Consider the following 12,906-nt stretch of genomic DNA (forward strand, 5'->3'; position numbering starts at 1 on the left):
AGCAATCCTATCATTATTGCTAATGTTATTAATTCTATCACATTTGGAATCTTAGAATCATCTTTTGTTTCAGTGTAATGGCAAATTGTGATGCTTCTTAACTATGTCGCTGGTACGGTTAGTTGGTTACATTTACAATTGGATCACATTAATTATCTATTTGGAAATTTACCTCTTTATTTATGAAAGTGATGGAAACATACTGACCACTTATGAATAAGTGAGGATCAATTTGTCAAGCCCACCCTATAAATATAGAACTCTGTGCTAGGCCACCTAGACTCCAGACTTATTAAGGTGCAGGATTACTCACCATTAATATCATTTACTTAACATCACCAATAGTTAGTGTGGAGATAAAAATAGTACTATCTCCTAAGTATTGACAACACAAGTTGTCAGAACTAAAAACGTTATTACACATAAAGCTCTTAGAATTTATCTCATATAGTAAACTCAATAAAACTTAGTTAATGGATTTTCTTAAAAATCACCACTATTACAGTTGAGACACCATGTGATATGTGTATAATTCCTTATTTAGATGCAAATTTAAAACTGTTATTTTGTATTTCAAATAACCCAAGTTTTTCTCTTGAAAACTTTTGTTGTAACATAATGGTCAAATATAATAGTTGCTAATGAAAATTTCTAAATTATACTTAATTTTATTCAATGTTTATGTAATATTGTAATTTTTTAATTTTTATGTATTCTAGAAGAGTTAGAAATGCCATTAACTTGCCTACACCTAAAAAATGAATATTCTTCTGTGAACTCATTACGTACAGGACTTCAGACATTTCCATTTTCTCCTATCTCTAAAATGTAAGTAAAGATTATATCTAGAATTCAAATTGCAATTCAGATCAAGCAGTCTTTAATTAAATCTCTCCATGTAAAGGCAATTTCTAGGATACCTATGTGAAAAAAATCTAAGAGGTAGAACCATGTCTATAGTAAGCAACTGGAGGGAATATATGAATATACATGTACATACTTGTTTTTATCTGCATAAAATAACTTTAGAAGGACATAATAAGGAGTTAAGAGCCCTGAACTAGAGCCAGATTGCCTGGCTCAATCACTACCTAGCTCTGTGACCTTAGTTGCCCAGTGCCTCAGTTTCCTTACCTGTAATATTGGAATAATAACTGTTTATACTTCACAGGATTGTTACGAAGTCTTCCGAAAGGTTTGTCATAGCTCTCTGACCAATAATAGTCAAGGATCACAGCATAGTGTGGACAGTGGTTGACCAATAGATTTGGCTATCAGCTTACTCTCCTAGGAGTATCAGGGATCATGTCCTATCTCTAACAGAAGTCATCCACTGACCTTGTTTACCTCTGTCAATGTGGTGTTGGTGTTGGGGGGACCAGACATGTAGAACCAAATATTGATCCACAAATCTGTTCAACACGCCATTGTTACTATACAGACTGGTCTATAATCTTCTCAGAATTGATATTGCAGGGCTGAATCATTGTATTCTAGTTTGAGCCAAAATTGCACAGCTTAATAACCCAGCATCTTTGCCCTCTGATAAGAGTCTTTGGTTGCTATCTGATACCATGTGGCATACAAGTAACTTAATATTGTCTTTGCTATCCTGGAATAAAGTCACCCCATTCCTCTGCTTCTTATGCCACTTACAAAACTAAGAACATAACTAATACAGTCCTCTTCTTCTTTACTGTAATCCTGGAATTTAAGGTGTCCTGAAATAACACATTTTTATGAAAATTACCAAAAAAAAAGTCTACAAGTCTTTAATAAATTATTCTTAGAGTGGACACTGTAGGAGCTATGTGTGTGGTTTTGAGTTCTCAGTTATGATTGGCTGATCTATCAGAGGGGAATGCTGTTGGGTACTGGAAGCAACTGGAACAACTCATCACTAGCTGCTCAGGCTCCTGTTAGTGGTCTCAGGAAGGCGTCAGGGTGTAAAATAGAGGAGCCTGGCCTTGAGAGTCTTAATTATCTTCATCTCTGGCAAAGAATTATGTCATTCAGGGGACACATCTGTGATATACAGAACTCTACCATGAACTAGAACTGCCCATATGAGACATGAGCTCTAAAAAACTGCATGGGACAAGTACAGAAACTACCTATAATTTGTTTAAATGTTTTTAATCCTTTTGCTAAGGTACAAGATGTTTATTTGCAAGACCCATACTGTCTCTTTTAGTGCTCTTTTAGCTTTTTATTTACTCCATACGCCCTAATCCATCTGTTAAGGCAGATTGGCAATATGAGACAAACTAGCAGAAATTAGTATAATCTTGAATTTCAATTTGATATTAAAAATATTTACTTAAACAATAACAAACGTTTTAATCACATAAGTTGTATATCTACTTATTGTTATAACTCAAATATCTAATGAGGCTTTGTGAAACTTAAGTCTTATCTAGGTAATGATTTGCCAAAGTTAGAACAGAAGACTTAAATTATCCAAGGTTCTAAGGCCATTGTTTCAACTTAAAGAATTTGTCTCATCACTACTACATTCTCTAACAAGAGGTAAATCACTTCTATTTGGTTCGTGAATATAAAAACTTTAAAATTCCTATTTTAAAAATGGATTTATACCTCAACTATGAAATTAAAAACAAAGAGAAAAAGTGATAAAATAAGAAAACAACAGAAGGGAAAAATACTATGCAATGTAATTATACTTTTAACTTGCTTTTATGGCCCCAATTACTTTTGTTTTAGACACGTTTTAGATGGAAATATATTCAGTTAACAGATATTTTTAGGGCTTACCACATACAAAACTCTGCTAAATTTTATAAGGCTAAAAAGAAAAGTCTGTATGGCATAATACTTTATTCCTGCACTAACTGATTACTGAATTGTGAGCACAGTTTTATATATGACCACAGAATATATCAAATTCAGACATGTCTTCAGAAATTTCCGTTAAGACTGAGAATATTTGTCTATATTACAGTCTCCTGTTGGACATGGCTTGCCTAAGCATTTCCCCTTCCTTTCACTTTAAAAACGTTGCCTACAGTCTGAGGTGTCTAGATGCCAAAGAGACCTTGGGAAGGTCCAAGAATCGTGTAGATTCTCAGATTTTGCCACCACATGCCAGATTTTTTAATTATGTGGGTAAATTGGATGGCTTAGACATAAAAATAAGGTTGCTACTGCCCAGAATCATCAATTTAACTAGCGGTACTTATAATTATAATTGGCATACTCATATGTTTCATATGTACAGAGAAACAGAATATAATCAATTCTCACTTAGGAAGGAGTGGGACTTTTGTGAGCATAGATTAAGGGGGTTGTGAATTAATACTCTCTTCCCTAACAAGGCTAATATCTTCATAGCTACTGATGAACTGTAATTTTCACTGACTGTCATGCATACTTCCTCTCTCTTCTCCCCCCAGTACCCCAAAAATTTCGAGAACCCATATCACTCACACACCTACCAATATTGAAGGACTGAACTAAACTTTAGGACCTGTCACTTCCTGAAAAGGTAGAGCAGACAGAAGAACTTTTTCATAGTTCTGACTCTCAGTCAGTAGAGGCTCCAGATTTTCTGTTTAGAATGGACTTGGGGACAACAATTTTATATACGTTTGTGTGGAAGCTACTATTTGTTATGGAAAGTACAGTAATTTTAAATTGTATTTTTATTTCGGGTGACTTACAAGATTGGTGCTGGCACAGTTTATGGAAAGAAGTGGAAAACCTTCCCAAATCAGCCTCTGGCTCCAGGTTCATGAAGGGATTTAGAGGTGGGGGTAAGTTATAGGCAGGCAGGAGCAGTAAAGGAGAAGACAAATTGGCAAACCTTCCAAGAGGAGGACAAAGTAAGAACTCTGTACTTCAGCTAACACATTTATAAAATTTTCATTTTCTTTTGAGTGCAAAAAATACTTAGAAAAATTCTTTTCTTAAAATTGTATTATGCAATATGACTTGATAGTATTAATGTATTAAACTTTAACTTTTTTTTCAGAAATTTGCTTACTGATGAAGAATCAGCTAACAGTTACTCTAGGATGTGGCAATTAGAAAGCCGTAGAAGCTTTTTGAACCCATTTTTACTTCCAGGTAAAGATTAAATAATTTTGAATGCTAAATAAAATGTATAGGTGAAAACCTACAATCTGTAGAAATGTAATTGTCAGTTTTACTGTTTTTATTATCATCACTACTCTCATATAAAAACCACAGTTCCAAAATTAGAATTTCAAAACTTATAATCTTAATTTTTGATTGATGCTTATAATACAGATAATAATGTTAAATAGTTGTGCTGCTTTAGTTCCTTTATAAATTATAATAAGTCTCGAAGCTAAAAGTAATGAAGCAGAAAGCCCTATACCACAATATCTAAAATGATAGTCATCATAAAATTCATCAACTATATTTTCTTATTTACACTCATTATAATGAATTAGAATTTCTGATTTAATAAATCTTACATTACTTCTTCAAAATGTTATCAAAAGCACTAATTTCATAAATACTAAGTCAAACAAATAATAGTTCCATCTCCTACTAAATATTAGAATAACTATCTTCATGATATTTGTACAGATTGAAATAAATTTTTTATGTGACTACTATTGCTATAATATTTTGGACTTTCACAAATATTCAATCTTGAAGATGAAATACCAGATATAACTTCAAGTTTTACTTTTTTTCCCTAATGTGTGAAAATCTATTTCATATGAAATTTTCAGTGATTCTGTTTATTGCATTTTTCATCTCTTTTGCCCTGTGGACTGTGTCAGACTTTGTTTTTGGGGTTGTTGTTGTTGTTTTTTAAGTGCCAAGAACTGAAGAGCCCAATAGTCAATATTCAGTTACAGATTTGAAAAAGATACTTTCTATTGAAGAAGAAAGCCTTGTCATTACTCCCGTAAGCCCAGAGTGGTGGAAACAAGCAGGACTAAATCTGATAGAGACAGACACCTTGGAACATCTGACTACATATCATGATCTGTCTTCTGATGATACTAAAATGGAGATATTTTTGCCTACAAAAGTGTTGCAATTAGAATGTAAGTACATAATGGTATATATCACTTGTGTGAACATTTTCAGCATGAGGTAGTGTTAGATTCTGGTTTTCCACCAGGTGATTGGGAAAATGTAACTAAATTCCAGCAATCAATATTAGCTTTGGCTCTTCCTTGAAAAAATAAGTTTGACCAGCTAATCCTAAAATCTTTTTCTGTCCTAAAATTTAACAGTCTCAGTTTTAAAATTTCTAGCCATTTTCAATTAAAGTGACTTTGTTTCCTTTTATAAATGATTAATTGCCATCTCAGCTTTTGTTTACTCAGCCTAGTCACAAACAAGCACCGTTATTTTTTGACCTGACAGCTGAACTCTGTTCAATAATAACTAGTAATCTCTCCTCAACAATAGAAAATCTTCTTTTGTTATCAAAAAGTTTACTCATTTAGCCTTTTCCACTTATGCAATTTAAGAAGGCAAAAATATCTTTTGAGTATTGATCTTTTGAGTTATTTTGGTTGCTATAAGTGCTGTTATAGTAAAGTGAACATACTGAACCTGAATTATATCTTTTTGAAGTATATATGCATTGTTTTAATTTTATGTATATATTGTTTTAAAATCAGTTTATTGTAATAGTTACTAATTAATTTAGATCTTAAAGGAGTCGGAAAAATTTATTTTCAGTGTATTATAGAGTAAATAAATATACTTAAAAATGAATTTTAGAAAGTATTGTGCATGTTGGGAGACTGCTCTAAGGAGATAAGAACTGGAAAGACATTTGGCAATGTCTTTGAGAAGACATAGGGCTTTGGATGTGGTAGCAAGAATAAATGAGCAGGCTATATCAAGCAAATGCATACCAGTCTATCCAAGGCCTAGATGATTACCCACAGTAGAAGAAGAATTTTCAAAGAAATTATGTTAGATTGCTGATGAAGAAAAGGGAGAGGAAGATTTTATGGGGCCTTCAGATATCCAGAATAATGTATTAGATCTATAAATTATGTAAAGTCTTTATTATGATATGTAACTATTTTTAAGTTAAAATAAAACCCATTATTTACCTTAATATCTAATAAAACTATAATAATAGTTTAATTCTGAAGTCTAAAAAGTAATAACAGTATCAGGAGCCCATGGCCAAGTTGTCAGGGTAGGGGTGGTTAAAGAGAAAATAGTAGAGGAAAATAATTAGGAAAATGAAATAATAAACAGTTCCTATTTACCTGCTAAACATACCAAAATTTCTTCAGAAAATATCTCAGAGGTTGCAAATTGGTAGCACTCAGGTTTCTATTCAGCTCACGTATTATTGACCCATATGGTTTTCATTAGTTACCAACATTTAAAACTTGCAGGGTTGCACATAAATGATCTGTCTTTTGAAATTGTCTTTAAGATTCCAAAAACCACATTCAGATTTTCATATGGCAGCAATTGACCGGGGCCAATAACAGCTCACCAGTTTAGACCACACACCCTCCAGTTTACCATAGTTTTCAGCACACACAAATTGAGGCCAGGTGTTAGTTGGCGTTAGCATTGCTCTTGCACTTTTGTCTTAGATTTAGTATAGTTAAGGGGAAAGTAGAGTATACCAATATTTCTAATAAAAGCTAAAACAAAACCAAAAATTTTCTAAACTACATTTTGGAAGGGAAAAATACAAAATTTTCAAAGATCATGATTTACGCACTGCCATATATTTCACTAATTTACATTATTTAGATGGCCCTATAGGTATTTTTTTCAAATAAACTTTATGAGGTATAGTCAAATGCATCCATTCTAACTATATAGTTTGATGCATTTTGTCAAATATATATACCTGTGAAACTACCATCACAATTAAGATACAGAATATTTCTAGCACCAAAGAGTTCCCTGTGTTCCTTTGTATTCTGCAGTGATGCTCCCTCCATCTCACCCCTCTCCTCTACCAGGGTAACCTCTGACCCCAGGTAACCACTGGTCTATTTTCTGTCACTATATGTTAGTTTTTCTTCTTATAGAATTTCATTTATGGAGTCTTACAGTATGAACTCTTTTGTGTCTGGCTTTGTCCACTCATCATAACATTTTGAGATTCACTCACAATGTTGTGTATATCACTAGTTCATCTCTTTTTATGACTGAGGAATTTTTCATTATATGAATGTACCACTGTTTGTTTTTAAACTCTCCCAGATTTTTTTCCTAGTTTTTACTATTATGAATAAAACTACTATGAATATTCTTGTATAAACCTTTTTGTAGACATGTTATCATTTCTCTTGAGTGAATATCTAGGAGTAGAATTGCTGAGTCTTATGGTAGGTGTATGTTTAACTTTATAAGAAATGACTAAATTGTTTTCCAAAGTGGTTGCATCATTGTGCATTCACACCAGCAATGTGTGAGAGTTATAGTTACTCTATATCTTGCCAACACTTGTTGACAGTCTTAAATTTTAGCACTCTAATGGGTGTGTTGTAGTATCTCATTGTGTTTTGATTTGTATTTTTCCCATAACTAATGATGACAAACATCTTTTTACATGCTCATTGGCCATTAATATGTCTTTAAAATATATATATGTATGTTTAATAGCTTTACTGAATATAATTCACATATCATACAATGCACCCACTTGAGGGTTTCAGTATATTCACAGAGTTGTGTAGTCATCACCACAATCAATTTTAGAACATTTATACCACCTCCCAAAAGAAATCTTGTACCCATTAGCAGTTACTCTCCATTTTCCTCAGCTATGGAACTACTAATCTATTCTGTCTCTATAGATTGGCCTATTTTGCACATTTCATGTAACTAGAATCATACAATATGTAGTCTTTTGTGACTGGCTTCTTTCATTTAGCATGTTTTCAAATTCGTTCATGTTGCAGCATGTATATATCTTATATGAAGTATTGTTCAAACATTTTGTCAAATTATTAATTGGCTTTATTTTTAAATGTTAAGTTATAAGAGTTTTTTGTATATTTTGGATACAGACCTTTTTCAAGTATATGTATTGCAAGTATGTTCTTTCAGTCTGTGGCTTGCTTGGTATGTAAGTTTTTGTCCCTTAGAGTAACTGTTACCTCCAAGGATATGACTTACAATAAGCCTATTGGCAATAAGGCTTTTCTGGAATTCTTTTTTGCCTAGAAATCTAGCTTTGATAGTGAGAAAAAGATACACTGGGTTTTTATTCTTTAAAAAAAATGTATTTTATTCAGATCAAATATTGATTTTCAAAGCAGTAAACAAAGTACTCCTAAGAATCAAATGACATGAATAAAAACTCACAAAGTTATCCTAATACTCTAGTAGAATACTTATTTAGGTATGGAAGTCATTTGGATATTTTCTATTTTTTGTTTTCAGCATGGCTAGACCATACAAGTATTTCCTCACCTATTGAACTTATTAATGAGGAATCTATAAGTGATAATTTATCACTTCCACAAAAAAGTCCATCTCCAATAAAAGAAGTGCCAGACCTGTGTTTTTCTGATGAATATATCTCTCTTAGAAGTCCAAAACAACAAGAAAAAACAAAAATTGATCAAGAACTAGTTTACAGAATAATACAAAATGAAGAAAATAACGATTACTTGCAACTTGATTGTACAGTACTATCTACTGAATCATCTCCCTCTTCAAAAATTGGAAAAGCGTCTTATAAACATGGTAAAAAACGGGAGAGTAATTTAGACCTTTTGAATGACTTTATGATGCTACGAAATAAACAAACTTGCACCTCAAAGACTGAAGTCACAGACATTGATGAGAAAGATGGTGGGTAATTTAGTAATATTTTGGCATAGATATGATAGCTTCAAGGACTAAATGTATAATTTATTATAGAAAGTAAAAAAATAAATCTAGATAGAATATATTATTTTTCAAAGTCAAAGAAAACATCATTGATTCACGATATTTATTGTGTATGGAGATAGATGTATATAGATATATGGAGAAATATAGGTTTTCAAGCAAATTAAAAGGTGCATTTGAACTTATAAGAAAAGTCATTATTTGTAAAACTTTCTACAACTTGGCCATACAGAATCATAATATTTTTAACTTTTGTTGATCGTTCTGCATTCTTCTTTCTCTTTTAGCCAATATTTTTATCTTAGTATTTTGACTTATATTTTAATGTGTATTTAAGAACACTTTGCCTAGTTGATTACTTACTACTCGTTTTTATTTTACCAAAGAGTTTCTATTGTAACTATTTTACATTCACTGCTTATAAACACATCAAAGGTAGTGTAATGTGTCATAATAACATTTTACTTCTAGTAAAAAAAGAAAATCTGTGTTGTAGAACATGTTTGACACAGGTTACCCAGATGAAATAAGTACAAAAATATTTTTTAGTACAAAAACATTTATATATGAGAGTTAGAGCATATTTAGGTCTTACTGTTCTATGTACTATTAATGTATACAAGATCTTGCCCCTGAATCAATTATAAAATAAGACAAGAAGTAAAATATATACCAAAATATTATCTCTTTTACTAATAAAGACTAAGTTGGAGAAAGGATCTTAGTCTGAGAGCCAAATGGCTTGCTAACTAAACACCAGAACTACACAGAGTTACCTACCTAGTTCCAGACTATATCGGACTGGGACAGGATTCCCCATGGTGGTGGGAGGGGAGCTGATTAGGATAGATTCATGACATAGAGAAGAAAGGGTATGTGGAAAGTCATAGAGAAATGAAATAAAGTAGAACAGTACATTTTTTTTAGGTGTTGGGAACTGTACTTGTTTAATCCTTATAACAATATTCAAAGTAGGTATATTTTTCCATATTTTATATATTAGAAAACCGAGACTAATGTCAGAACTGAGATTGAAACACTGATCTGATGCCACATTCTTTCCCTTATTACCACTCAGCTTCCTACCCTAATGCAGTGTTAGATTCATTGACCTGAATAGTTCAACTTAATACTGATAGGTTTCAAAGAATTTTAACAATGGCGATCACAATAGAAGAAAGCATTTAAGTAAAGCAACATTAAGTGTCTTCTGAACAATGCAAATTTTTTTATTAGAATATCAAGATGAAGAAGAACATTCTTCAACTCTTCCAGAAGAAAGTCCTATTGTTTGTACTAATAAAACTCTAGAGAAAATAAATCAAGAAAAGGGAATAGATAATGTCATTGAAATTCAAGCATCAGGTATGCTATAAGCTTTTAAGATACAATCAAATTAAGTAAATTTGAAAGACTTTTCCTGGGTCTCTAGAATATACCTCATTTTCCATGTATTTTCTTCTTACTTTCAGGTTATTTCCAACCCTGGAATGCCCTGTTTACTACCTCTGTCCCTCCCCATTGCCCTGTTCCAGTCCACTGTTATTTCTTCTTTCATTTAAACCGCTGCTTCTCTACATTCATCAGAGAAGAGCAAACAATTCAGACTTTTGGCCCAGACTAAAAAATTATCTGCTAAGGGTTGCTTTCTCTGTTCCCTTACACACTATTAGGGTGATATAAATAAGTTATTATTGATTCCTATAGTGATTAAAATTTTTGTTTCACTATAAAGAATATACTTTGGCTCCTAAAGAACAGCCTACTTACAAACATCATGCTCATTATCAAAATCGATAAGGAAAGATGACACTAGTTCTTGAACATCTTTGCATTCTTTTGGTTCAATTTTATTCATGGCCTTTAGATGAATACATTAAACATTGATATTCTAGTGAAAACTAGAAACAATTTGTCATTGCCATAAATTTGGTTGTCTTAAGATTGTAAGTTAATAGTCAAGGGAAGAGAAAAAATATATATGATTCTATTTATGTGGTTCTTCATAGTTGCCATGTTGAGTTAGTTATTGAATAAATACTTTCTAATAAACAAGGTAGCCATAAAGTTATACTAATTGTACAGGGGCAGTGTTTCATTTTTACTAGTTTATTTAGAATAAAATTCCTTAAGTAAGCCTCTATACAAACTCATGATTTTTAACTCAGTAAAGAATTTAGCTAGAGTTCAGATTTCCATGAAGTAACATGTTTAATTGGTTTGTCAAGAACACACCATCTTTATAAAAATATTGCCTTTCATGCTTTTATTTTTGCAGATAGCCAGTGCAAAGCATACTGTATCCTAGAAGCAGCAGCTACTCCTATCTTAAAAAAGCTTGCATGCTTCTGTACTCTTCCTGTTGCTAATTGGAAATTTGCCACTGTTGTTTTTGACCAAACAAGGTTTCTCTTAAAGGAACAAGAAAAAATAATAAGTGATGCTCTTCACCAAGGTGAGTGTAAATAAAAATCATTATTGAAAAGGCTATAAATTTATGGATTATATATCATATTAGTAAAAATTTAATGTAGAAGATGCAGAAATTAGTTACGGGTGAAGGCAAAACTGTAATTCAATATATGTCACCCATAGACCAATACTGGAGGATCGGCTAACTAAGGAGAAAAAGTTAAGAAATATCATCTGGTATTGCTTCTAGTGGAGCTCCATTGACATATATTACTTGCCAGATTCCTATTACAGAAACCAAATTAACCCTACTAATGATAGCACCTGAACCACTTAGTTTCCTCCCAAAAAAGAGAGAGGTCAAAAAATAGATTAAAGTTGATTCTGGCCAAGATAGAATAACAGGAATTGGGTTTACCCTCCTGCCAGAAATACAGAAAAAAAAATGACAAAGACAAATACACAAAAACAGTTTTTAAAAGCCTAGACATCAAGCAATGAAGGACAGTGATTCCTGAGAAATGAGAAACAAATGAGTTGATCCCTACCATTGCTTTAGCTTTAGCTTACCACTTTGAAAGAATCACCAGGCCATGGCAGATATACCAGAAGAAGAGCATGGTGGACAATCTGAGTTAAAACAGAACTGAGAGGCCAGGGAGACCAAAGCAGCTAGAGTTTGAAGGATAGAATATTAGAGAGCAGAGAGCTTTACACAGAGTCCCGGAGATCTGTAGAGAGTCTCCCTCGACTATTCAGCAGAGCTGATCACAGAGTATATGTCAGATTGGGGAACTACCTGAGGTTATGGAAACAAACCCTCTGAAAGGATTGAGGGAATAGTACTCTGCATTTACACAGGGCAGAGAATAATGCCTGTTCCCACTAGCTAGACTAGAAAAACTCAAAATTTGTGGGGTATTGAGTACAATACTTAGGAAAGTTTTGCCTCACTAGTAGAGAATGATTTCCCCTAAACTTATTTTCAAGGAACTTAACTGCATCCCAGAACAAAGCTTAAGAGGATGTATATGAATACAAAACTATCTAGTACCCAAAAAGGAAAAATTCACAATGTCTGGCATTCAGTCAAAGATTACTGAGAGACAGGAAAACACAACCCATAATGAGATAATCAAAAACTCAGAACTGACAAAGATGTTAATATCACCAGAGGACACTGAAACTTATTATAAGTATATCCTATATGTTCAATAATTTAGAGACATGAAAAAGACACAAATCAAACTTCTAGAGACTACACTATAATGTATGAGATGAAAGATGCCCTGGATGGGGTTAATGATGGATTAAATACTGCAGAAGAAAAGAGTAGTTAACTTGAAGGCATAGCAATAGAAACTATCCCAAATAAAACACAAGTAGATAAAAGAATTTTAAAAATAAGAAAGAAAAGAGCATCAATAGGCTACGAAACTTCAAATAGCCTAGAGTACTATTAGAGTTATCAAAGAAAAGGCAAAAAGGGGGTAAACAAAAAATACTGAAATAATGACTGAAAGCTTTCCAAATTCCGTGAAAACTGCAAACCCACAGACCCAAGAAACTCAATGAACTCTAAGCACAAGAAGCACAATAAAGATGCACCAAAGCATATCATAATCGAGTTGTTCAAAACCAGTAATAAATAGAATTTTA

The 12,906-nt window shown here is 32.5% G+C and overlaps 1 protein-coding gene across 1 annotated transcript in view; it reads left to right on the forward strand.

Moving 5' to 3' along the window:
• Positions 1 to 12,906, forward strand: part of CUNH9orf84 (chromosome unknown C9orf84 homolog) — a 49,401-nt gene that overhangs the window by 12,741 nt on the left and 23,754 nt on the right. The window contains exons 7-12 of the mRNA XM_011383664.2: positions 720 to 828; positions 3,992 to 4,086; positions 4,812 to 5,045; positions 8,383 to 8,796; positions 10,081 to 10,200; positions 11,114 to 11,290. Coding sequence (XP_011381966.1) covers positions 720 to 828; positions 3,992 to 4,086; positions 4,812 to 5,045; positions 8,383 to 8,796; positions 10,081 to 10,200; positions 11,114 to 11,290 — 1,149 coding nt within the window. The remainder of the gene's footprint in view (positions 1 to 719; positions 829 to 3,991; positions 4,087 to 4,811; positions 5,046 to 8,382; positions 8,797 to 10,080; positions 10,201 to 11,113; positions 11,291 to 12,906) is intronic.

This window comes from Pteropus vampyrus, unplaced genomic scaffold (assembly GCF_000151845.1).
Source record: "Pteropus vampyrus isolate Shadow unplaced genomic scaffold, Pvam_2.0 Scaffold535, whole genome shotgun sequence".
Lineage (NCBI taxonomy): Eukaryota > Metazoa > Chordata > Mammalia > Chiroptera > Pteropodidae > Pteropus > Pteropus vampyrus.